Source organism: Orussus abietinus, unplaced genomic scaffold (assembly GCF_000612105.2).
Source record: "Orussus abietinus isolate OABI.00-Male unplaced genomic scaffold, Oabi_2.0 scaffold731, whole genome shotgun sequence".
In the NCBI taxonomy this organism is placed as follows: Eukaryota; Metazoa; Arthropoda; class Insecta; order Hymenoptera; family Orussidae; genus Orussus; species Orussus abietinus.
Window position 1 is genome coordinate 1 of NW_019394875.1, and position 27,086 is coordinate 27,086.

At 47.4% G+C, this 27,086-nt stretch overlaps 1 protein-coding gene and 1 non-coding gene across 2 annotated transcripts; both read right to left on the reverse strand.

Moving 5' to 3' along the window:
• Positions 1–2,112: 2,112 nt before the first annotated feature.
• Positions 2,113–26,485, reverse strand: LOC111674130 (neurexin-2-beta-like). Its single transcript, XM_023433368.1, has 7 exons — positions 26,398–26,485; positions 25,841–26,041; positions 11,963–12,204; positions 11,485–11,599; positions 9,947–10,177; positions 9,091–9,247; positions 2,113–8,828 (listed from the first exon to the last, which is right to left on the reverse strand). The coding sequence occupies exons 1-7, from the start codon at positions 26,483–26,485 to the stop codon at positions 8,399–8,401; spliced, it is 1,464 nt and encodes a 487-aa protein (XP_023289136.1). The 3' UTR covers positions 2,113–8,398.
• Positions 10,958–11,062, reverse strand: LOC111674131. Its single transcript, XR_002762284.1, has one exon. It is a non-coding gene; the product is annotated as a U6atac minor spliceosomal RNA (small nuclear RNA).
• Positions 26,486–27,086: the final 601 nt, after the last annotated feature.

The window sequence follows — 27,086 nt, forward strand, 5'->3', positions numbered from 1 at the left end:
CGGGACTCTAGGGGCACACTACGGGACTCTACGGGCACACTACGGGACTCTACGGGCCTCCACGGGACTCTACGGGCACACTACGGGACTCTACGGGACTCTACGGGACTCTACGGGCACACTACGGGACTCTACGGGACTCTACGGGCACTCTACGGGACTCTGCGGGACTCTACGGGGCTCTACGGGATTGTACGGCCTGACATAAGGCTCGGAAACATTTGAAAAACGCGCGAAAACGTTCGAAAACGCTTGACAAATGCTCGATAACGCTCGAAAATGCTTGATAACGCCCGATAACACTCGAAAAACACTCGAAAACGGTTGAAAAGCGCTCGGTAACGCTCATAAACGGTCTAGAAACGCTCGAAACCGCTCTACAAATGATCGGAAAACGCTCGATAACGCTTGAGAACGCACAAAAAACGCGTGAAAACGCTCGAGAAACGATCGAAAACACTAGAATCACTCGATAACACTCGAAAACGCTCGAAAAGCTTGTGAAATCGGTCGAAAAATGCTCGATAACGCTCGAAACCGCACCAAAAAACTCTAAAAACGCTCGAAAATGCTCTAAAACCACTCGAAAACGGTCGAAAAACGCTCGATAACGCTTGAAAACGCTCGAGACCACTCGAAAACGCGCGATAACGCTCAAAAACGCTCGATAACGCTTGAAAACGCTCGAGACCACTCGAAACGCTCGAAAAACGCGTGAAAACGCTCGAAAAACGCTCGATAACGCTCGAAACTGCACCAAAAAACTCTAAAAACGCTTGAAAACACTCTAGAAACACTCGAAAACGGTCGAAAAACACTCGATAACGCTCAAAAACGCGTGAAAACGCTCGAAAAACTCTCGATAACGATCGAAAACATTAGAATATCACTCGATAACACTCGAAAACGCTCTGATAATGCGTGAAAACGCTCGGAAACGCTCTGAAAACGCTCGAAAACGCTCTGAAAATGATCGAGAAACGCTCGAAAACGTTCGAGAACTGTCGAAAAACGCTCGATAACGCTAGTAGGGAAATGTGAAAATCATACGCGAAATGACTCGGCTTATATCCGCAGTTAGGTAAACTTCGGGAGGATTTTCCGCAGTATTGGACTCTCACGTATACTTGTCGAGTGTAGCGCCGAACGCACATTACTCAACATCTCGACCCGTAGCTTGGCGCTTGGCTGGTTGGGACGCGCGAAGATTTCTAGGGGCGATCGTACTCACGCAGATTCACTGCTGAGTTCCGTACGCGACACCGACGCGTGCCCCAAAGCTCCGCATCACGTCGACTTCGAGGCAGCAATGTACTTAACAGTAGTAGATAAGTAGACAAAGTCAAATGGAGCGTCACGAGTGTTCTTCCCTTACCATCAAAAGCGAGCAGTGTTGGTAAGCGTAGGTAAGCCCCCACCGTCAACTGCCGCATTGTATTACCATCACGAGTACGTGAGCCGCCAACGGCGACTGGTAGATGGTACCGCCATCGCGAGTGCGCGAGCTCCTATCAGAAATTCGTTGCGCCGCCCTTGGGGGCAAAAAACGGTGAAAGCTAACGTACGAAACCAGAGGGCAGCACAGGATGCGATCGCACGATCTTGCCCGTGAGTAATCTCCCAACTCATCTCTGGTGTACTCTATGTGATCGTCGATCATTGCAGGTCTGGCGCCACAGTTCATTTTCATTCCGCGAGGGGCGCCATCGAATGTGGTACGGAAAGTCGTACGAAGGTTGACCTATCATGTGAGTGCAAAAATGGTAGTCCGTGACTGGGGAGACGACGATGAGGATATGAGGAACACCATTCTGAGAGCGCCGGAAACTTTGCCGTACCATATGTTAACGAAGATATCAGGAATCAGAGTCGGGTAAATTTAACAAAATTCCTGATTTTTTGAGTTGGTTGAACATTTATTTCTTTATCCGTAGCAATGAAGAAATTATATTTCTATTTCCCCCACTGCTGAAATCTCGATCCTTACTGTATAGAACTCTGCAGCGTCTCGCTCGAACTCAACGCACAGGGCGCGTTTCTCTCATCACTCACCGCTACGAGTTTCTTGATTAACCGTTCATTCAGCCCACCCCAAATGAGAACTTCATCGAGTCACAGTTTTGTCAATACTTTATTCATACAATCTTTAGTTACGGCATTATTTGTAGGTATTTACACGTGCCCGAGACCGGGTCAGAGATCGGTAACTTGACTTCTTTGTCGCGCTACTTTACGCGTGCGAATGCGTGCGCGCGTGCGAGTGAAACGGTGTGTGTACGTGTTTGGCTGTGTATGGCCGTGCGCGAGAAACGGCGGGGCCTCGCGATCTCGTCCGGACGCACGCGAGAGCGAAAGGAGAGAAACCGTTCTCGTTCTGTTTCCCTTTCTCTTCCTTTTTCCATTTTCAGACGGGCTGTGACAGCCCTCTATCGCCGCTCGGTCAGTGTACAAAATCTAAGTGCACCATCGCGCCGTCTCGCTACACTCCGCGGACCTGAAGAAATCGAACCGCGCGATACGCATCACGACGCGAGCGCACCCGCGATGCTCCGCCTCGCGAGTCGACGACGGAGTGACGCCCTTTCGTTCCCAGCGGCGCCGCGCGGCCTCGCGGTGCCGCGCGCCTTGCGCAGTCGCCTTGCGCAGTCGCCGCGCGCAGATCTTACGCGTACCTCCCTCGCGCAGCTCCCAGAAGCAGCGCCGGCCATTAAAGGATAGCTCTTTACCGCTGTAGATTCTCGCTTTTTTCGAAAGCGATCGCCCCGCCTTAGGCCAGAAGGCTCTCTCGTAAACTCAGAAAATCCTCAATCGATCCGTGTCCCGTTTCTCGCATTCCCAGCTAATATTCCAGACTTTCGCGCCCGCGTCGAGCCTTCTGGTCTGCGCACTCTAGCGGTCGAGTTCGAAACTATTCAGCGCTTTGAAAGATACCGGGAGTTGCACCGTCGGTAATGTCGGTGAAGGAATCATCTTCGAGCGCCCCAGGGGACGCGCGAGCGCTTATTACAATACCTGCACTTCGATACGAATATAATCTCCATCTATGGTATAGTGCACTCATAGTTAATGACTGTACAATGTAAAATATATAATGTGTATCCCATCTAGCTAGCGACTCTAGATACGGCCGAGTTATTTTCTTTCTTTTTTTTTTTCTTTCACGCCCCCTCTGCCCCGACGAGGTCCTCGTCGCGACACCCGCGGGCCGGACGCAACGTGTCCGCCCCCTCGGTACTTTTAACTCCAGGTTAATGTATAGTTAAGTATAGAGTAACATTTCGCTCGTAGATATCGCATAGAAGATATTAGGTTTTTAGTATAAACATTAGTTGTCAGTACATCGAAGGATATGCAGATAGAGGTGGGCCCCGGCGAGACGCGAGCCTCGATGTTGCTACTTATCGGCGCCATTTTGTATCGTTCGATCCTCGATATATCGATTAATTACCTAACCCCAAAAACCGGACGCCAAGAGGCTCCTCTTTACCGAACAAAATCTCTAGAGCCAAGCTCCTCGATCGCTCGTTATCCCGATTTTCGGAACTTTGGTTCCTAGACGCACTTATTTCTCGTTTTTAATATATCCTCGCTTCTAGGTGGCGCCAAATGCACGATTAACGACGCCGATAGGTTGCAAAATCGACGTCAGGTCGACAGCCAGGTGGACGAGGGACAACGATACTCCCGGAAAACTCTTTCCTGGTCATCAGAGAAACGTCCGGGGAGTATCGCCGCGGTCATCCTTGAAATTAGCCACGTAATACAAAGTCCACACTGATTTACACGCTACAGATCGTTTTTCCCTTTGCTTTTCAGTTTTCCTGCCGTGGCTCGATCGAGCGATCGAAGCGGTCGGGAAAGTTGCCTTCGAGCGAGCTTTACGAAGTAATCAGTCGTTGGTGAGAACCATGGATCTATGAAGAAACGAATGTGGCGTGAAGTGAGATAGAGACTTTTAACGAGGGGACTAAAATTCGAGACGCAAGTCAAGTGGCACATCGAATACGTACACAATAAGCACACAGTAAATTCTTCAAGAAGCATGTAATAAACCCATGTAATTATGCATACCTACGCACATAGAGCAATTGTTTCATTAAATGCTTTATGTGGCGAAGTAAATGCTGCTTGCTCGCTGTACAGGGTAATTGGTACACACGTTTAATTTTGTTAATGTACAGCGGGCACGTGTAGGGTAGCAAATTTCATCATAAATCAAATGCTTGTTCCACGTGCGTGGATGTACACAAATATACATGCGTTCTTGACGCATTTGCGGCGTGTTTCCTGTATGCATATTTCGCATGCGGCTTGGCTAAGGACAGAAGATGCAGCGGCCATCTTACGTTGCTGCACATATGCGCGCAATCTCGTATTCGTGATAGAGGTATGTTCGGCGCTTTTTTCCAAGTACGATACAGCGTGTACCAAAAGGTATGATGCCGATGAAATTGCGTTAGGCATCGTTATTTTGACATCATTAATAAGGACATTAAAATTGCAATAACGGTAACAATTGTCGTGTACTTTAAATTGGTTTTTATATTCGTTTGTAACAGGGAAGGACGCGCTAACAACGAAAGATGGCCGTTAAGATGTGCTTCCTCTTACGTGTCGAGCTTCATCCAAGCAGAGATTCTTTTCATTCGTTAGTTCATAGATCTACAGTGAGAACCGTCCTTTTGTAGGCGCAAACCGGGCCTCGCGCTCGGCTCGTCCTTCGAGCGCTCTCGACTTGCCGAAGACGCGGAAAGGGTACATTACGTTAAAACGTAAAATCGATTGACAATAAGGAATAAATATTTTCCGGTCACGAGTGTCGAGAGCGAGTCGACGCGAGCTCTAGGAAGACGCGCGAAGCCGGGCTCGGCCTCGGCTAGTCGACAGCTGCGAGAACGCCATCCCGAGAGTCTTCGGGTTAGAAATACGTAATTATTTATGTTTCGATTCGAGTGCCCGACAATTGGGATAATCGGTCTGACGTTTGCAGGTGCACTAATGCGGACTCTAGAGGATATACGAGGAGGATATCCGTGATTTCGCCCTCTCCTTCCAATGGACTCTACCTCCGAGACTCGGCCCCTGGGGCCGATGATATGCTCGACGAAATGAACGCACGCGGTTCCCGACCGCGGAGAAAAAGAAATCTCTCCAGCCCCGCGAAATGATTCCAAAGGAGAAACGAACACCGGTACACCACCCTCGACTTGCAGGAAACACGGGAAGAATTCTGAGAAGAGAGATCCTCGACTTTCAGCGATGGAAAGATCAAGAGGGCGAGCTCCACCCTGGGAGACTTTTGGGGAGCCATCGAGTACCCGGAAACGAATCGCTACCTTCGGTATATTTACATCGAAGTGGGGTGTTCGAGACTCCATTGCAAACGGCACGGGTTGTGCTATGGGAGGGGATACTTTGAACACGAATCCCTCGGCCTCCGGGGTTCGGAGCGAAGCCAGGGGGTGCGAAAGGGTTACAAGCTGTAGAAACTTGAAAGAGGAAGCCGTGGTCAACCCCTTAAGGCCTGCGTCGCGGCGAACGCGCGCGCGAACGGAAAACTCTTAAAAAATGTTCGGCAATATACAAAAACCCTCGCGTTCACGTAACGCGTGTGCAAAGTGACGCCTCGCCTCGCGAGGTACTTCAAAGAAATCTCGAAACTATCGAATAGCAGTACTCGCTGTACATATCGCTAAGCCTCAGTCGCACCTCGCGTACATTCACTCGCGCCCAATCGCACTCGGCTACGTCTACAGGCGCCCACTCGGTTCACGCTCTCGCCTTTGCGCGTTTTACGTCTACGGGACGTACACCTATGAAACAGCGTACACCTAAAACCAACCAAATGTGCAAAACTTGCGAAACTTACGAAACGTACGCAGACAGGAACTCAAGACGGTCCGGCCTTGATCCGGCGCAGCTCTAACATTTCTATACAACTTTCATGCCACCCACCCTCTCGGCAAACCGTTCACCGAATGTCTCTTAACACTTCGCGTCACTGGGAAAGCACCATAGTGCCGAGATTCGTCAGTTTATCGCCATCCAACGAGCAATTCGCGGCGAATTGCCGCGTTTCACTGTCCTCACGTGCGCTCTCGGCGTTCTCTCGAGCGCGTCGCACTGAAACAAAATTAAAAGAAAAAAAAAAGTATAAGTTCCCCTCCCTCCACCCTCTCGGGCTTCCCGAAAATTTCCATTTCTGGAGGGGACACAGTCGATTTCGGAAACGACCTGGCCTTTGATTTTCGATTCTCTCGATTTTTCGCCTCGATATCAAACCTCGGCAGATTTTCCGACGAATCGAGGTCCGGGCTCGTTCTCGGTAGTTTGAGACGGACACCATTTTTCTCTCTCTCTTTGGTTTCCCCAGGAAACTCGCGCTGGCGGTTCTAGTATTTTCTGGGGATCTCGGATAATGTTCCCTGGGGAACTTTTCGCCCCTTTTTCCTCTCCCTGGCTCGTGGACAGGTGAACGGAAATCACACCTGCGGGCCGGCTAGATCGGCTCTCGGAAACGAACGGCGAGTCGGTGCTTTACGAAAATATATGTACATTTATTTGCTTATTTATTTATATGCCTGCCCACGTGGCAGCCACCACAGAGAGAGAGAGGGAGAGAGAGTTCGGTATTTCGCGGGTTTCGCCTCCCCTTTGAGTCCTCGAGTCTTTATCCCTTGGATTATTATTTCTTTCCTTTTGTCGTCGCTCTTTCGAAGCTTCCCTCTAATTCAGGAAAAGTCGAGAGGCCGATTGGGAGAGCTTTCAAAACTTGCCGCGAAGCTTTTCGGTCTTCGCGGTTTTCCGGGAGAATGGAAAGAAAAATCCGCGGCCATTCCATGCGCGATTCTCGAGTTAATTATTCTCAGTCGTTTCTTTGGCGCCCTTTTCTTTTTCCTCGTTATTGCGAAACACACACACACGTTAAAAATGGTTCTCACTCTAGAAGCCTAATACCGCGACTCTCTCGATTCATCGATAAGTTTTAAGAATTTAGCGGCGACGCTGCACTTGCACCCTGTGTGTGTCATGTAAAAGCAATTTCGCAATTTCTACGCCTACTCCGAGGTGCTTGAATTTTCCCTCCGCCACTCCCAGAGAGTTATGCATTATCCAAATTCCCTTAATTTTAATTTTCTCAATGGGCTACCTCTCGAATGTCCTTGCTACTCCGGCGAAAACTCGCGCGTTTCCCTCGATTTCGTGCTGGCCGGTTTCCCGTCTCCCCTCGCTTTTTCTTTAATAAAATCTATAATTCGATAAACAATTTACACGCATAACATAATTTATATTTATATTTATATATATATATCTTCTATACAACAATTAGTGTAGTAATTACTATTTAGGATCGCTTTTTAATTACCTATACTTTCGCTCTTCCAGCGCTTCTCCCGCCTTGAGGAATTCCCCCGATTTTCCGCGAGATCGACTTCTCCCATTCGAGAATCGAATCCCTTCGAGACTCGCGAGGAGAGCGTCGGAGTGGAAATGAAAATCTCGCCCTTTTTCGCTCCGTCGAATCGAAAGGATATCTGTTTGATATCGTCCTCGAAGGAGCTTGACATTGCGCGTTGATAAGTATACATCGTTACAGCACGAGCAAAATGATCCTCGATGTTCATTCATGTTCTCGCTCACAAACACACACGTCCCCACACCCCCTCTCTCTCTCTCTTTCTCTTTCTCTCTTCTCCCATCGCTCCGTGGTTTGTGTAATTTTTTCGCGTTATTATTCTTCGCTCGTTATTACTTTTTGCCCATAACTCGATCAGTCTTGACTCGCCTCGTCTCTCCGCGTTTTCCTCTCTCTCTCTCTTTCTCTCTTTTTCTCTTTTGCATACGAGTAAGTTTCAGCAGAGATTGCGCTAACGAGGCTACTGAACGCAACGACACTCTCGTTTCGTGATAATCGATCTCTAAGAGAAGCCCTCTTTTTTTGGACATCTAATTTTGACAAAATTCCCCTCCGGACTACTTCGCGTCTAGGCTTCCGAGGAAAAGTCTACGGTGTGTTACCGTGATCAGCTATTTTTAACTCAGAAGAATATTCCTTAGAAACCTCGTTTACAGAACGTGGACGAAGGTTGAAACCAGACCGAGGCTCGTGAAACTTAAATTCTGCACCGCGTGACACGCATTATTCGCAAGAAAAGCACGGCCAAATTAGCGATTAATTAAAATGGCATCCCATCCAGTGACGGTAAATCGTGCAATCAGCAGCCACGTTTCCCTCCTTAACGGCTAATTACACGTAAGGGGCGCAATTTCCGAATATGCAGTGGCCTCGAGGTCGCGTCGTTCTTCGAGTGCGTCCTCGTCGGAGGGCCCTCCATCTTCGTCGCACTTCCTCTTCCTGGCTCGGCCTCTCCTTCCCCGGCAGTACTCCGTCACCCCTTTATACGTACCACTCTTTGATATCCTTGAGTTCCCTCTTTTTACCGTTTTTACTGCCGTTCGCCCCGTTCTTCAGGGCTCCGTTGAAAGGTTGACCCGACCCCGCCGCCCCCAGCAACGCGGCGTTAGGGTCCTGGCAGAAATTCTTGCTCTCGTCGACCTTGTAATTTGCTTCTGGGCGGTTCTTGAACTTCAGGATTATCAGGATGATCAGGACTATCGCTATCAGGGCGCCCGCAATTATGCCGATTATCAGGGCGGCGTTCTCCGCCGCCTCGGAGGTGATCCTCTTGTTGTTGTTGTTCTTCGGGGGCGTCGGCATCGGCGGGTACACCGGTGGTAATGGGGGTGGAGGTGGATCGGTCATTTCCGTGGTGGTTGTCGTCGTGGATTGCGTCGTTACGCTGATCGCTCGGAGCGTCACGGTGCTGCTGTGGAGTCAATATTTTCGGGGTCACTCGAAACGTTCTATACACCTTTCACGTAAATAATACGGGCATTTATAGGGCGGTCGGTAAAGTAGGGACCGCGGTTAACGTCGCCCTCGAGTCTTAATGAAATTATGCGGAAATTTGTTTACGGACCCGGCGAGCGAGGGTAAATATTGACGCGGGGGGTTGAGCCTCGTTTAATCGTGATATTTACCCGTTCTAGGGGAGATTTCGTTAGGGGGATGGTTATTTTGCTTCTCACCTGCCGTGGCTTGATTCGATGCCGGTGCTGGACACATTGGGCAGCGTCGAGACCGTGTAGAACCCTCTCGACGAGGTCGGACTGAGAGTGGAGCTCTGCGTGCTGATGTGACTCGTCGGCGTCTCCTTCGGAGTGGTAAGGGTCACCGTGCTCAGGTCTGCGGATACGAAATGCAACCATGGAAATCAGGTTGAATATCCTCCGAGTCGAGTGCCAAAACGAAACGAAACGTGGCGAGCTCCGAGTGACGTCTACGCGTGCGCAGGCAGGAGTGCCAAGTACGCAGGGTGCGTTCAGGATTTCAGAGGAGCGAATCCTGAACTCGACGGGAAGGAATTTCAAATTTAAATAAATAAAGGATCCCGGGGTAACCTAATCACGGCACAAGTATCTAAAGCTAGAGGGCTAAATTTGAAAAAAAAAAAAGAATTGGGTAAACCAAGTGGAGATTCTAGACTTTCTAGAAAATAATTATGCAATTGATTTGAAACGATCTCCCTAGTTTTCTGGGCTTTTTCGTTTTCTTTTAAATAGTACAGGATCCATTCCGAGAAGATGTATCGCCCCCAGGAACTCGATACGATCGTGCCTTGAGCGTACAGGAGCTACTGAAGTTTCTTTGTCCGAAACACCCCCCCGAGGCAGCGCTATACATGCCCCTTCGTATCCACCCCTAGATGCTAAAATCGATTCCCCATATTTTCGGTGTTCTATTTTTAAATACTACGGGGTCGGTCACGTCCGATCCGGGTCATCGTATCGTCTAGAATAATCTAGTGCAATCGCGCCTCGGGTATGCAGGAGTCATTGAAGTGGTGCATGCAGTAGGTGCACGTGGCAAGGATAGGATCAATACCGGCTGCGCTGGATGCGTTCGGCCCGAAATTTTCTGCCAATTCCTGGATATACGTGCCTGTCGGCGACGTCACGAAGATTTCCTCGGTCGTCCCGGGATCCCCGGAGCCTTCCTCGCAGTCCTCCTCGTCGTCGCAGGAGGGCCTCTCCTGGATATTCTCCTTATGGATTTTCGGTTTCGGCGTCGTCGGCGACCTCGTAGGCGCCACGTACACTGGCGTAATCAGATCATCTGCGAACGAAATGTCAGGTTACCAAGGGAAACGTTCCAGGATATGAATAGGTTCGTCAATGTCTGCAGGGGGTCGAGAATACAGGATTTATGAACCCGAAAAAGGACCACGGAAGATTCAGAACGCGGTCGATAAAATTCTTCACGGATTTTATTTTTAATCCGTTATTTCTTCACGTCTAGGGAATTTTATTTCCATTTTAGCAATCCCTAACAAAAGCACGTGGTCGTATACTCTTCGATATGGGGTAATGTGAAATGATCGGTTTTAATCGTTGGGATGCGGGGAGCAGATTTTTATTAGATTGACAGAGGACGGAAGGTCCTCGTTCACGCGTGACACACGCGATTATCTATTCAGTTTTTAGTCGGACGGAGACTTTTTAATGGGAGCTCATCCGGTGGAGAAGGTAAGGACGGGAGCCTACGCGCCTGGGGAACGGAAGTGTCTATCTCCGACGGTATTCTAAATATGCAAATGAATCGAACATTCAACCGGGCGAACATGAGAACGAAAAGGTGGCACGCGCATGCCTCCCGGATAGGCGGGATAGAATCGGGAGAGAGTCCTGACGTACGCGCGAGAGGAATCGCATCCTGATGCATTGACAAGACTACCTAAAAATTAATAAATCCAAAAATTGCTCGTTATGAAGGTACCAGGCACCTTTCTCATCGAGGAATCGTCATTAGGTTAGGTGACGCAAGTTTGCATAAAGTCATCGTAAAGTACCATAATTCTTATAGTGGTGATTAATTATAAACGGTTATAAATATTGATAAAAAATGTGGTAAGTGCCGTCAAATGACGACAAGTGCCTTACCAATTATATGTGTCCATCCTTGTCTAGGGGAGTGCTAAACGTCTCTCCTTTCATACTACACGCTGTACGTTCTGGGCTCTGCTCTTATATATCGACTGCACCTAGCGATACCACTTGCGAGAAAGTCTACTTTTCCGAATAACTCGGAAACGGTATATTTTATCAAAAAGTTGCTCGGGACTTATTTGTAGGGCACCTTGATCTCCAATTTTCTGCCACGTCCTTTTTTCGAAATGTGAATTTTGAAAAAGTCGCAGTCTCAATTTCGTGAATTCTACGCGTTAGTTCCGAATAGTTTCGAGATTGGTATACTTACCCTTCGTTAGACACGCGTCAAGGTAATTGGGGTGACTCTTTGTCTTGGAAATTTGTATGTACATGATACGGGAGAATAATGAAATCGTGCACCACTGATAAATCCTTCCGTACGAGAGCGCGCAGAAGGATCGATTTACCCCTTTTCGAAACTTTACTTACACTTACCGGAACCAGATTCGTAGATGGGCGTGCATTCGTCTTCGTCGTCGCCGGCACATCCGCTTCCGGCCCCGGAAAATATTAGATCGTCCATGACCCCAGGGAATCCGGAGGCGGGAGTCTGCAGTAAAAAGACTGGCTTTAGTCGAACGAAGTTGAGAAAATTACTGAAAAAATATTCATTCCTCTTACTGCGTATATCATTTAATTACCAGATCGTCCAAAAATTGATAACGATTTTTACCGTTTAAAAGCTGACGCCTTGTATTGGAATAAAGTCACTTTTCCATTGTGTCAGCGTCATGTGCGTATTTTAAATTAAAGCGCAAACTTCGTTCTACATTGTATTGATAATAATTGTGTTTTAAGAGCAATATAAATTCATGCATAAGGGCGTCGAGTACTTTAACGTCGATCCTGATCGAATGAACCGGAGAATTAATATTCATAACGATATGGTGTTTTAAAGTACTGCCGAATTTACCTGCTGCATTCTTTGCAACGGAGCGGCCCTGTCCAGGAGGCTGCCTGCCGGTAAAAGTTGGACATCTCCCCTGGTAGTGACCCTGCCATCTTTGGCAGCTGCCAACTCCAAAATCCGTGCACCGTTGACCACCAATCCCGAAATGATACCAAGAAATGGCCTCTCGACCCTCTCCTTGCTGCGGTTCCACCGACCTCCGACATGGATGGTCGACTGACTGTTGAACACCGTCAGCTGATGGCCTGTGAAATGCATAAATGAATTAAACGATCGGCTGAGAAATTTCAAATGTACAAATTTGGCAAGACCAACACGCCTTAATCATACAAGACAATCGTGTCGGGTTGGTTAGAAGGTCCTTCGTATTTTATATTTTCGTTTCTACACCGAGGAAAATGAAATTCATTATACAAAGAAATATATATTTAATTCAAAGAATTAGTCTCAAAAAGGTTGTCCCAATTTTCAAGAAACGTCGCATCCAACCTATTCGATTTCATTTCAGTCAAATAATTATTATTTGAATTGACAAAATATTTCCTCGGTGCCATTCAAGGGTTCAATGAAATTTTTTATTCAGGGTAGAATTTTATAACTTGGGCGATATGGAGAAGCCGTCCTATATATGAGCACAGATCATGGATAGAGATGGAGGGTATTCAATAATTGAAAATAAATTTCAAAAATATGGCCTCAGTGTCGCAAGACCAGCCAAATAGATGCGAAGCCCAAGATTGAGGCTTGGCCAAGAGGTGATTCGGATTGTCACGTTCCAAGGGTGCTTTCGTCGGTTCGTTGTTTGTCGAATGCATTCGTTTGACCAATGACCAGGCGACCATGAGGACCGGATGGTCCCCGAGTGACCAGTGGTCAGTCGGCTTGGCCGATACCACGAGCACGGCACTGGACTCCCCACTCGCCACACTGTCTTCCCGAGTGCTGCCCTTGCCCTTTGTAGGGACTAAATTTGGTTGGTTTTGAGAGCAGGCGAGCATGACCAGCCGAGAGGCGGTTTAGGGCCATTCTCGCCCTTCGAGGTAGCGGCAGACATGAAGTCGGTGCTTAGAGAAGAAGGGAGGAACCTCAAGAATTGACATCTCCAGATTCACGAAAGATATTTTGCCGAAAGATTTTCCCTCGGAGTCTAGTTAATAAATTCACTCGTAATTAGATACTCGATGATGCCCCACGGAAATACAATTGGGCCGGTAATTTAACCCGTTAAAATAAGAATTTAAGGAGCTGTAAATTTCCCGAAATGTCGACAACGGTTGGATGAGTTTCTGGGTTTCTAGGTTGGGAATCGCACTTCTTGCTCCAGATATGTAAATCGATCGAGGAGGAGCATCAGGCCGACATGGTACGACTGGAGGTCGAGGTTTCGGAGATCCGAGGATCTCGATTAGAAAAAATCGATAGCCCGGCTACTTTTCTACTAGGTGATCAGGAGTGGGCAGCAACTACCGAAATGTCGAGGGCCCAGTGGTCCTTGGTGGGTCGCCACGGGCCAGTTAAATGCCACTCGGTAATAGGAAAGTAACAGGCCCGAACAGGTGCCTGGTCCGTCAGGCTTGACCATTGTTACGGTCAGATAATAATTTTAGGAGCCCCGAGAAAAAATGGGCCTGCCTGACAGGTCTACCAGGCTGCCAGGAGGAAATAGCGGTGCGCTCGCCGCTGGAGGTTTTAGGCCACGTTTTAATCGCTTTTCGTTTTCGCCCTGCACTCCCTGCATCCGTATCAAATTTCCTTCCACACGAGGACATGTCCCATAACCACGATTTTACAAGCGTTCGAACACCGACACGGAACCACGACTATGATAGATTTAGACCTGGGTCATCGAACTTGAATATTGGAAATCGTTGATATTTCTAGTTTGAGACTATTTGTACCTCGATTGCCGTTGTTTGATATCGTAAACCCGGCGACCTCGATTCGGACGCAAAACCGGTCAAGGCGGAGGTCTGCACCTGTCGATGCGGCGTGAAGGTCTCCAGGGCAGTTTCCTGCACCTGGCACTTGCTAGCCGAACATAGTCGGTCTACCAGAGAGGTATAAAAATCGAGGGGGTGGCTGCGCGGTCGTCAGTCGCCCGCCGGCCGGCGGCCGCGACGGTCGCGTGCCGGCGCGCCACGGGCGCCGCGACCGTCTCGGGCACGCGTCGCGGCCCCACGTGGGGTGCTTCCATGCGACAAGTGTCATTGACGTCGCATTCCGATCTGAAGAAGTCCAATAAACTGTATCACTTTACTAGGAGAGCAGGAGGCAGCTGGGTGTGGCCGGCCGTGAACCTGGCCAGCCGGGTGGGGCGGCCCCAAGTGGCCGAATGTCCGATCTCGGATTTTTGCTCCCATAGAACGTCTGATTTTCACAAACTCTCCCCAGAATTATCGGACCACCCCACGACTCCTATTACGCTCCTTCCCCTACCTCGAGTCAAATTCCTCTGCAAATCTAAAATGTAATATAATAAAAAAGCCAACTACCTTGTACACGTACTTCTAGGTGTTGCATACATACACATAGGTGGCAGCAATCGAAAAGATGACACATGCAATCTTTGAGGAACGATATCGGAAGTGGAAAATTATTTTCTATCGGAGGGATATGTCGAGACGAGTCTCGAGGTCGCGAGGAAATTTCGTTGTTTGAGGTCGCAGGTGGTGATTATAAATCGAAATGACTTGGGATGATGATTTGATCATGGGTAGTCGAGGAAGGCTCCGAAACTAGGTCCCCTGTTTTCGGACTACGGGAGCCATCAGGCCCCTCCGTTTTGGGGCAATTAGCTCTTGCGGGACATAATCTAAATTAATAAGTAAACCCCCAGGGTAGCATGGGCCCGAAGGAGGTGCCGAACCCCGAAAGTAGATTAAGGCCGAGTTTGGCCGCCCGACAAGTGGCGCATTCGGTTAAATTGGATCAGGAGAGGAGAAGTTGGAGGACGAAAGTTGCCTAATCTTGAGGTGGTCCTCTATTCCTCGACGCCTCTCCCTCGAGGCCTCGTTTCACCATCTTCAACCAGCGTATTAATTATCTCATTCTATTTTCAATCCTCTTCTTCATTGCATATCCCTCTATATCGATATTTTTTCTTTCCATATTCCGACCGTTTACGAGTTCTCACGCCGATGACCCAGTTAACCAGACGCCATTTACATTCCATCGTCAGTCGTCTGGGAAGCACATTAGCACGCATGAGCTTCGCGACAAATACCAGACATCGCCCATATGGATTACACGCGTGGCCTTTACTTAAACAACGATGCTCGAATTATCGACGAGATCATCTCTTGCCAAGAAACGTGGGAATGCGTCCATCAATCCATAGATTGTGTTTCAGAGATTTGCGAGCAAATTTATAACAATTAACAGAAAGGAACTCGATCTATCGAAAAGTTTCGCGGCACGTGGTATACCCTGTAGAATAATTTACATTGATTTTTGCCCACCTCATAATGTGATATTACAGAGACAATGTCATTTTACTGGAAGGTTTATTGCTTGTCCCGCGATTATGTATTAAATTATATATTAGGAAAAGGGTTAAGCGATCCACGAAAATGGGAAGACGACACGAGGTGGACCAAAGATGACGATTCGTTCCGCGCGAGTTAAGAGGTTAGGTTTCCACGCACGGAGTTCCGCCGCGTAGACGCGGCACACTATCGACCTGTGTTTAGGAAGACCTCTGGTCTTCTTGTTCTCCTAGTACCGCCAAACGCACATTCATCGACAAAATGATTGATTGGTCCGTCATGCCGACGTCGACGTGTCTGTCAGCAACGTCGCTATGTCGGGGAAAGAATCATCGAGGGTCAAATTTTCCTAGACTTCCTTTTAAGCGTCAACAGGAGGGGGTCTTAAACCTTTCTATACATTGTAATACACAGCTGTACCGCAATCTACTCTGTGAATGACTTCTCGTCAAAAGGAATTCTTTTTCTATTTGTCGTTACGCGGTAACTATATCGGTGACGATTGTAATTACCAAGTGCCGATAGGCACCATTAGCATATCCCCGGAAAATGTTCAAAGCGCCTGTAGGCGTGAACAGTACGTACATGGCCAGTACATTTTCAAAGCGTCTACAGGCGCCAACGGTACATTGCAAGTAAATATTTAAAGCGCCTGCAGGCACAAATAGGAACTAAAGGGGTAACCGCTGTCAATATTGGAGTAAAACTTCCAGTGGCCCGATAGGCGGTGTAAGATTTACACGTAACAAAAAAGACCCGCTTCGAAACGTAAAATGCTTTCTCGTATCTCGTATAAAAAGTGTCCGTTTACGTTCGATATTTCAGGCCGAGAGAAAAAAAAAAGAGAAGAAAAATTAATTCAACCAAACAAATGTATTTCGATCGAACGAGCTCAAATGAATTGTCATCGCTCCGAAGTAACGTTGGGTTCAATTTATCATCCGACGGTTCTTTGAGTATAATAATAATCCTTCGAGTTAAGAAATCATTTTTCTCTGATATCAAGCTTCGAGACTTATTGAAGCCCTCTGGAATGGGTATTCTTTTTTGTCCGACAATTGTGCCCATAATTATGAAAGTGGTCTAGTCGTATATTTTTTGTTTCGAAATTACATTGAATTAATTTCGTTTGAAATAATATGGCGTGAAATAACTGATAAACTCATTTTCTTTTTTAATTTTGACTTAGACCACTTTCATAATTACGGGCACAATTAACACGACCGGCAAATTTTTTCCGTATCAAATACCGAGTACCGGGGAAAATAATGAAATTCTTAAACTGGTTGCCGCAAATTTCTATCGTGTATCGATTATGGACGTGAATTCACGTCAGCGGCAAACAGGGGTAGAAATTGAAAAGACGTGAATTCACGTCAGCGGTCGCGAATGTGTTAAACGCGCGTCTCCGTCGGGCTTCGCGTATGAAATGAGTCCGCTCGGGCGACTCTCTCACGAGGTCGGTTTGGGAAGGGCGGCTTCACACCGCGTTACGGTGGGAAACGGGAATGCGCAGCTCTGGGTATGGGAAACATTGACGATTCCCAGGCAACGAATGTCCGGCTCGACGTTAAAGCACGTTACGTGAATTCGAATGGGGCAGTTCTGCGGCCGAAACCGATTATTAGGAATAATCGACCGTCGAGCGCCTCCCTACGGGGGAAAAAAGAAAAAAAGACCTCCACGATTATTCCAAGAGATAGAAAAACATTGTTAACCTCCTGCTATTCCTGCAAGAAGCCGTGGTAACGAGACAACGGCCCAACGTTGTATATACAATTAATAATTGGGTCGTATAAAACATATCAAAGAAAGTACGTATATCAATAAAGGAACTACGTGAATCTTCCGAGTTAATGGCAGTTATTAATTCCACTCAGCAGTTGTATCATGAAATGCCCTCGGGAGTTTGTCAACAGTATGGCTTATTTTAATCTCGGTTTAAATATCGGCAACACAAGAGAATCGGTTCGCGTCTGGATGGAGTCGAGGACAGGAATTTTCTCACGCATTCCCATGCTTAAGGTGAAGTGAAACACGTCGAGGAACTTGATCAACGTCGATAAAGACGATTTTTCTAAATGCCTACGTTGCCGACGTTCGTTTTTATATTGACAGCTGTGTCGAATTATATTGTGTATTGTACCAAATGGCATATTCCACCTGTCGTTTTCGTACAATAATTATGAAGAAATCGAAGTAAAACTCCAGAAATCCTCTGGATTCATGCCTTCTGGGCCCTAATTGACTGCGGAGGGACTCCCTGCGCCATCTGTGATTTCCAGGTCAATTAAATTTTCACTCCGAGACCTCGACCATCGTTTTAGCAAAGAAGCGCATACAACACTTTTTTTGCCTTTATCCCGTTCAAATGCGAGTTTATCGATTACCAGAGTGTTCTAAATTCTCGTAAAATTACCCTGACCCTTTCGATTCTCATATCAGAGCCTTCGATAATTGTATATTGATCAAAATATGAGAGCTCGACGCCATTTTGGTTCTGGTCTGGACCGAATTAAAAAATTTGTTTGAAAGATCCAAATTTTTAATGTGTCAGGACAATTCTTAGCTGATCAGGAGTGATGTGTCAAAGTTTTGGACAGTTTGGCCTAATACCCTTAAAAAAAAGTGTTGTATTCGAATCGACTGATTTGAAGGATGTTTCCCTTCACCTTAATCAATCGATAAGTCCAAGTTCAGCCGACCTTTCATAGCTCTTCTCATAAAAAAAAAAGAAAAAAAAAAAGAAAAAATATAAAAAGCCGAGACGAGGCGGCCGACGTTTATGGGAAATGGTCTAGCCTTCACTTTCCCATGGGTTTTCTTGGGAGAAGCAGCGCGGCTGGTTTCGGGTGGGGACCGTGAGAAGATCTTGAACTTGGGGCCGAATTTCTACGTCTCCGATATCAGGCACCTATATCGAGGTGGCGGTCGTCGAATCTCCCCGGGGAGCCCGCGAAAAATCGGGAGGCAGGCGGACGTGAGTTCATTCGGAAATCCTTATCGTCTCTCGTGGCCGTTCCGTCACGCGCGCCACAAAGGCGCCGCCGTGGCCAGATATGGTAATAAAACGACGCGATAGACATCGCCCGTTGTCGCGGGCGAACGCGCGTGCATCGCTCTCGGCAGGACTAGCCCCTGGCCTGTGAGAAAGGACGTCGCGATCGTTTCGGGAAGGATCGTGAGAAATCGCGAAGCTTGACATCTCACGGATCCTGGGCCTCCTCGCATCTCGAATCGCTTTCCCACAGAGTTTGGACCCCTCCGCAATTAATTCCGCATTCACTCCTGCGCCTCGCATCGTAACCACGAACTGCAGACCCAATTACTGAATTAACCCGAGTCGAGATTTCGATCCTTACCCCGAGACAAATAAATGTCCCTAGAACTGGATAAATAGTACCAAAGAAATTATTTTCTTAAAATGATTTTTTTTCTTAATCGCTTCTTCTTATTTTTTTTGTATTAATTTTATTTGATTAAAAACGCGCCGTCTTTAACATTTCATTACAATCTTCAATAGTGACATTTTACATATATCAAATCGTCGGAATATTTATAAAACCTTTCTCAAAACTGGGCGTACTGAATTTTTTCATACTTCGGCGCGTGATTATGAAGGCCCTAAGGAAGAGCGCATTGGTCGTGAAATTTCATTCTTCAAGAAAATATGTTCTTGGTTCTAGTCTGCAATAAATACATTTTTTTTCTCTTAATTCTATTTCACGAGCATCAGGTTCTTTCCTAGGGCCTCCACAGTCACGTGCGGAAGTTTCAAATGATTTGGTGCACCCAGTTTGGAGAAAAGTTTTATAAATATTCCGACGTTTTGATACAATAATTCCCTCCAACCCATAGTGGGTCAATTTAAGTATTTATTATGTCGGCAAAAATGTATTTCATCCCCCGTTGCGTATATCATATCCTAATAATTAATAAAGCGAAAAAAGAGAAACATAGAACGAGCCTATAGTAACATGATAATTTAAACTAGTTAATTCAGAGAATAATCATTCGATTAAAATAAACTCCCATAAATTGGATGCGACAGGTAAGGGTTGTCCCGCGAGGTTAACGTATGTCCCTCTAAGGGTTTCACCCCTTAAACAGAAACTGAGACACTTATCGTATTCAATCTGGCCCTGTACCATATTCCTACATACACAGTATCGGAAAATATTCGGGGAGAAAAATAAATATGAATAAATTTTTCCAAGAGAGACATTGATATTTCTCGTAGGGGTTCATACGAAGGTGGGTCGAAATTTCGATTAGGGGACCTCGGAATATTTCTTATGTTTTTTTTTTTCTGGTGTCGAGGGTGGCGTCGATTCCGCTGTCTCGAGGAGAAAGCGAGCGAGGGGTGGTACGCGTATCCCGAACCACCTGCTGCCCTCTGGTCTCCTAGTCGATCTGGGAATCCGTTTCCCCTGAAGCTGAGAAGATTCTCACGATCGCGAGGAGAGGAGCGGGCGAGTCCCACGTCCCGTGGGAAGCTCTGGAAGCTCGGCCATGGAAAAACGCGAGGCCGGTCGGGATCTAACTCTTTCGTCCGGCTGGTCGCCTACTACCGAACGAGATCAGTCCCTGTCCCCAGGGACGAGGTTATCCCACGCTCCGAGGCGCTCCCAGGGCTCCTGTGGGAAGACTCCAGGAGTATCCGGCGGATTCTTGCATTTCGTGGGAACGACTCCTACTTTTCCCGAAAACGCGGCCACTTAAGGACCCCTCGCAGATGAAAGATTAGGTTGGCCAGATTAAGGGGCCGTTTAAGATTCGACGCTCCGTCATCAAATAAATATGTTTTTCCTACACACTCTTACATGTACGTCATTCTAACCCTCTGCAGCCCCACGTGAGCTCTTTAATTCTTATTCGACATCTCCGGCGAGATTGAATGCAGCACCTTATCATCGTACCGCTATTAATACCAGAGGTATTTTTTAATAAATTGTAGTGGCTTGAAAAAAAAATGAGAAAAAAAAACAAGCGGCTCAAGATCGAATAGTCCATATTTCGATAATAGGACATGTGTTTTAAATATTAATTTTTCTTTCGTCAAGGCAACGTCTAGGAATTATTTGAGGTTATGATAGTGGTTTTGGATGAAAATCCTGGTATAGGGGGACCGTCGGAATTTCCTCGGTACTTAATATCCACTCGGTGTTTCCGGAGCACCCTTGTAAGATCGAGGGTACCAAAACCACCCCCGGGAGGAAGTTATAACCCCCATAAAAAAATACATTTCCGCCCCTGCTATGACTTGTTCAAGTCTCCGCTTTGGCTCCAAGGGATAGAGGCGCATCCTTATCTTGGGATGCAAAGGAGTGAGGTCCTGGTTCGAGGACGACGACAAGGTTCCCAGGGCCAGGCGTCCCGGCGTCCTTCGTAGGCGTCCAATTAGTGGCACCGGCCCTGATCGCAGGGCTCGATCGTGATAAGGGTCAACTTTATGGGGGAATTAAATTCGATACAGGGGGTCCCGAGGAGGGAGGATCTCGCGAGTCGGGGGTTAAACGACGAAGGTGAAGGTGGAGGTGAAGGGGCGCGAGCGAGAGAGCCGAGGACGCTGCGCCGGACACCGCGGGAGAAACGCGGAGAGAAGGAGAGAGGAAGAGAGAGAGAGAGAGAGAGAGTCCGCGCGGCGCCTCGGCGGGACGAGCTCAGATTCCCAACCAATTAAATCGTTCCCACGGGATCCAACCGTGGGAGCGTCTCCGGGAACGCGAGAAACCGAAACCCTGGATGGTCAGGACCCCATGTCCCTCCAAGAAGTGGCCGTGCGGCCTCCTGGTCGGCCCTCTTGCGAGGAGGTGGTGCCGCCCCCGGCGACTCCGCGCACTGGGAGCGGTTCGCCAGAATTTTTTTTTTTTTTTCTAGTAATAACATATGTACGTACAAAAATGTGGATGACATATATACACCCAGGCATGTAGAATAGAAATATAAATTCTTAAGCATTATGCGTATATTGGGGTTAAATGGGGTTAAGGGTGTCGCATCCACCTGCTGATCGCTTCGAATTTACCCGTCCCACCAAAATGATCTTGTCTCTGGTTCCATCCAGAATTAACTCCCTGGGTGATCAGTAGACGTTTGTGCCACGTTGAGTTTTGTTTGTGGCATTGTTTCATTTTTACAAAAACCAGAGCTGTTAGGAAAAAAATAAAAATAAACGAATTCCGAAATCGCCATTTTCACGTTTTCCAGGTTCTGGGAGGCTCTGAATGTATCTGACGTCAGAGAACCCATTAGGGTCGACAAAATCCAAATTTCCGCGATTTCGGAATTTCCATATCTCTGCTTTTTTTTTTTTTAAGTGCTACAAAGTAAAGTCAACATGGCTGAAACGTCTAGATCGCAGAAATATTCCAATGAGGCCTGTTAATTTTCTTTGCGCGACAACCTGGATTCCAGGTTCTCACGGCCCGTAAAATCCCCAATCTGGCAACGCCTGTCCTTTCTTCGGCTCTCTTTCTATCCCGACCGGGACGCGGGATCAGGCTTGGCTGGCCTGGAGGACGGAGAGGAGGTGGACGTCCCGACGCGGATGCGCGTGAGAACCGAGCGAGGGCGCGTGGGAAAACGGCGAAGGCGCGTGGCGCTTCTGATAGCAGGAGTGCAGGACAGGGCAAGAAGCTATCCCCGGGATTCTCGAGGCCGAGGAGCGTTCCTTCGGGAGAGACCCGTCCGCGGCCAGCCGTCTCTACTAGATACATCTTGGGTACATATATCCCCCTCCGATATAGATTTCCTAGACCGAACTAAGACCCCCCAGGTGCATTTATCCATTGGAAATGTATTTTCGTAATACCCAAGTATCCCGGAAAAATGTAAGAATGACCGTAGGAGGAAACGGCGCCGCCATAGTAAGCGGCTTTCATTCTCGTAAACCCATCGGTCACGGTTGCCGTACGTGGGAGAACCGGTTTCGCAGGTGCATCCTCCGATGCATCTCGCCGGAGGGGGAGCCGACCGCCTTGGGAATCGCGGCAAAGGTCGTTGGTATCGCCTCAAGGTCAGCGAGGCTGCGACCGGCGGAGAAGGACGACGCGCACCTCCCATGCACGTGCATTACCGATGCGCGCGCAGAATTATTTATTGCAGGGAATTCCATTGCGACTCGACCTCGCGAGGTCATTCTCACGAGTCCGAGGAAGGATTCTCTCCCTTCTGGGAAGACATGTTAATTTTCAATCCTGATCCCCTCGATAAATGTTGCCGCCTGACCGCCACGAAATAAAAATCCTAAGGGAATCATTAGATATTAATAATTCTTCGTTATTCTTCCACGACGTCCTCGCTTGCCCTTATTTAATTTTATCCCGTATCCTCATTATTTTTACTAATAAGCTGCAATAAGTTGTCGTTATTCCGAGGGAATGTTGCATTTAATTTATTGCAGGTTACTTGGGTATACTTTGAATTAACATAATATTTCTTTGGTACAATCACATTTTTTTTTGTCATGGTTGATAAGGGGCCTCTTGAATGGATAAGCGAACGTGCTAGCATAACTACCATAAATGCCGTAGTAAATTCCATTTGAAAAAACATTGGGTAATCGACCTGAGCAAAGGGTCAAGGTCGCTGACCCCTGACCCGCCGACCCGAACGCGCGCCTCGGAGTCAAGGTCGCGCGGATCGGCGACCTTTCACGACCTCACGGTTGGGTCAAATGTGCGAGCCAGCTGTCGAGGCTTTATGACTCCTTACGAGGAATGCGTTTGGCGCTCCTCCGGGACCCAGGACCCGGGATCTAATCTCCCTCGAGGAGCAATGGCGGGGAAAAAGGAGGACCGCCACATCCCAGGCATCCTTCACGACCAGTTGTCGGCGGAAAAAGTCCTGCCGTATCCGAGGACGTGGTTCCCCTGTGAGAACGTGGGATCCATGGGGCATCTACGGGGAATATTTCCAGCAGGGACGTATAGGGAGGAGAAGGTGTCACGCGGACAAGACTTGCCAGATAGGGGGATAGATCGAAATGACTATTTACCAGAATTCAGAAAAAATTAATTCCTTACCCTCCACCGTAATCTCCTGTATATGGAGTTTAATTGAAAGCGGCCTAATTCTCAAAGTGACATTAGAGGGCGGGGGGATTTTCGTAAATCGTCTCGCATCATTTCAGAGCTAGGACACCTGATAGACCTCGACAGGTGGGTAAAGGGTTGAAGGATCAAGGCGACTGCTCCAGTTTGGTAGCAGGATACCAGGAGGTAATTTCGGCGCAGGGGTTTCGTCTCTAGCCAATAGCTGCAGGTGACTCGAAAGGGCCAGGTAGACGGACGCACCTAGGGCGTCGTTCCCGTCAGACATCTACTAGGTCAGGATTTACTGGGGATTATGGCTGAAATCGATAGGCTAATTCTCAGGGAAACATCAAGTGGACGGTAGCTCGCCACTTCGTCGGCTTTGAGGAATTTCAATGTTCTCAGGGGACGCTCGAACTCTCCATTTAAAGCTTTCGTAATTGTGCAACGTCTCGGGGTAATCCCGGTTAGAAGAGAAAAAATAAAAAAAGAAAATTGTTCCATTTCCATAACAGGGCAGCATGCCGGGGGAGGAGAATTTCCGGGACCGAGTGGGCAGGTGTTGAAACAGGTGCGACTCAGGTAAACAGGGGATTGGCGTGACTAAACGGCTCGCCGGCAGGTTGGAATCACCTAGGGATTATAGCTGAAATCGATATGGAAATTCTCAGGGAAACATCAGTTGTGTGGAAGTTTCCCTCCTGGGGTTAACGGGGCACGGGTGGATTTTTTTTTTTTCATTCCACCGATCTAATTATTTGGGACGTGATGGGGATCTAAAGGGGTTAGGATTTTGAGGAGTGCTCTATTTCTGTAGCAGGATATTATGCCGGCAGAGAGTTGGATTTTCCTGCAGTCCCGTTTCAAATTCCGTGTCCAGGTATGAGGTCGGCCAGGACACGGTAGAGCAGGTAAATGGATAAGTAACCGGTCTAATCCGTTGATCTCCGATTTACTGGGGATTATCTTTGACATCGATAGGCTAATTCCCAGGGCAACATCAAGCGAGTGGAAGCTCCTCGTTTTCCCTGTTCACTCGGAATTTCGAGTTTTCTGCTTCCCTCGTCTTTGAAGTGGCCCAAAAGCGAAGGCAGGGGGGCCCTTCTCAGGATTCAATTTCACGGCTACTTAACTTTTCCATTCATCGAAATGACTTTCGTAAACAACTTTCCCAGGCGAGCAGGACCTTTTTGGAAGTGGCCCTCTCCTTTTAAGAAACACCCTGATATGTACAGAGTGGCCCGTAGATCGCTTTACCATTCAAAAATTGCATTATTTCTTGGCATCAATTTTCACATTCTTTTTTTCACAGATTTTCAAGTTCCTGGAGATTTATTATGATCATTCAATCGGAGTGAAAATGCAGCTGTGAGCAGGATTTACTCAGGAAATCATGAATTTTAATGCTCCCAAGCAGAAATCATTGAAATCGTTGAAAATCACCGAGACATTGTCACAATTTCGAGGCACTTGTTATTGAGTTGCATTGTTAATTATCATATGAAATTAAAAGGCAATCGATTCTCGAAGGAAATTGTTTGTTCCGAGTGAACAGCTCCTCGAATAAAAATTTTTAAATGGTCAAGCGACTTATGGATTACCCTGTATAACAGGAATACGAGATTGCTGTTTATCTGACAAACTACCGCTGAAGCGAATTGCAAGCAATGGAAAGGCAATTCTCAAAGGTCGCCTTAGGGAAGGTCGTTAAGGGAACCGTTACGTCCATTCAGAAAAATCACTACTGTAAACACGACTCCCAGGCAGACATAACTTGTGCCGAAGTTGTCAAACCCAAAGCCCTTCGAAGGTTATCGCATTATCAACGTTTCTTAATTCGATATCTTCCCCGATAATCTTGAAATATCCACCCAGGAACCTCAAGGCATAAGCGAGGACGCTCCCGACGCGCCTTAAAAGCATTTATTTCGGTCGTTGAGTCCAAACAAATAGTTATACATTTTTCTGTCTTTACCTATAGGAATATCGCAAATAACCCACAAAAGGGAATACGCATTAATCGCACGCTTACGATTTTTATATCGCCCCAAATAGAAATGTCACCGTGCTCCTGTCACAGAGTCGCATGACTGTCCATTGTGAAGAAGTATTATCTGTAAACTGATATATTAAGGTCGCAAGATCAAGCAGGAGGTAGCATCCATTTCAGGAGAAGGACCTCCACCAGGACCCGAAAAAGAAAATAATTCATGGTTAAACCTCCCGTTGTATCGTCCCGTCATTATCTCCCCGATGATCCGAATATTCGAGTGTACCCACCTCCCCTTGTATCAAGAAATCTTTGTCAACCCGTCAGAAGAAATCAATCGGGGAAGGAGATTAAAAATAGCCTAATTTACCTGTAAATCGCAAACCATGTGGGCGTTTTGAGGTTATCCGAGCAGCTTCTTGGCGCAGTCGGGGGTGAAGAGAAGGATCGACGCATCGAGATCGTACTAACAACCTCTGGTAAAATCGGCAGCCATAAGTGCGCTTTGGCACCTGCGGTAACAGGTTTGCGCCTCGCGAGAGGACAAAAAATTCCCGTTGCACGTGTTGGACTGAAAGGTCCAAGAAAGTCTCACTACTTTGCCGTTCTCTCGGACCAGGAGGCCAGGAATTCGAGGAGTGGGGGCCGCCCGCGAGCCGAAGCGAGCCGAAGAAGGCCGAAGCGAGCCGAAGTAGGGGAGCGAAGGAGGAACGGAGGGGAGTTTCCCGAAATGGTTCCTTCGCCCCTTTTGCGGTTTTCCGGCCCGTCGAGTCCATTGTCAAGAAATGGTTTTGGTAAACAGTTCTCCTAGGATAGCATAACACGGCTGGAGCACGACCTCGTCCTTAGAATTTTATAACTAGCCGTCAAATTGGGGCTCGCTAGGGGATCTCCATCTTGACGGGGGAAGGGGTGGGAAAGAAGTACACGGAACGTTTTGGAGATTTTTCAACGGATGTTTCTTGCCCTCTGAATACCAGAAGACCATGAGCGAGCAGGAGTCGAGAGGAACCATGGCTGTCAAGGCGTGACGCGTCGAAGTGGGTTCCTTTTGATACGTCCATTTGGCACGTATTAACAATCGTCCTGCTCGAGTGGAATTCATCCACGCCTGACACAAAGGGCGTTGTCATTTCGAATTAGGCCGAGATTTCCTACCAGGAATCTAGGACCCTCGAGAAGGCTCCCGAAAATCCGGGGCCCGACGCAGCCCTTGGTCCTCTCGCGCCGTGTACAACATTCCATACATTTTTCAATATGGCGCCCTTAAAGTGTCATTCTATTTACATATATTAAATCGTCAAAATATTTTTAAAACTTTCCTCAAAACTGGATGCACCGAATTATTTCATACTTCGGCGCGTGATTATGAAAGCCCTAAGGAAGAGCGCGCTGATCCTGAAATTTCATTCTTCAAGACAATATGTTCTTGGTTCTAGTCTGGAATTAATATGACTTTTTTAAATTAAATTTCACGAGCATCACGTTCTTTCATAGGGCCTCCATAACCACGTGCTGAAGTTTCAAATGATTCGATGGACCTACTTTGGAGAAAAGTTTTATAAATATTTTGATACACGTAGAATGTCCGTTTCACAACACCGTAATCACGGAAG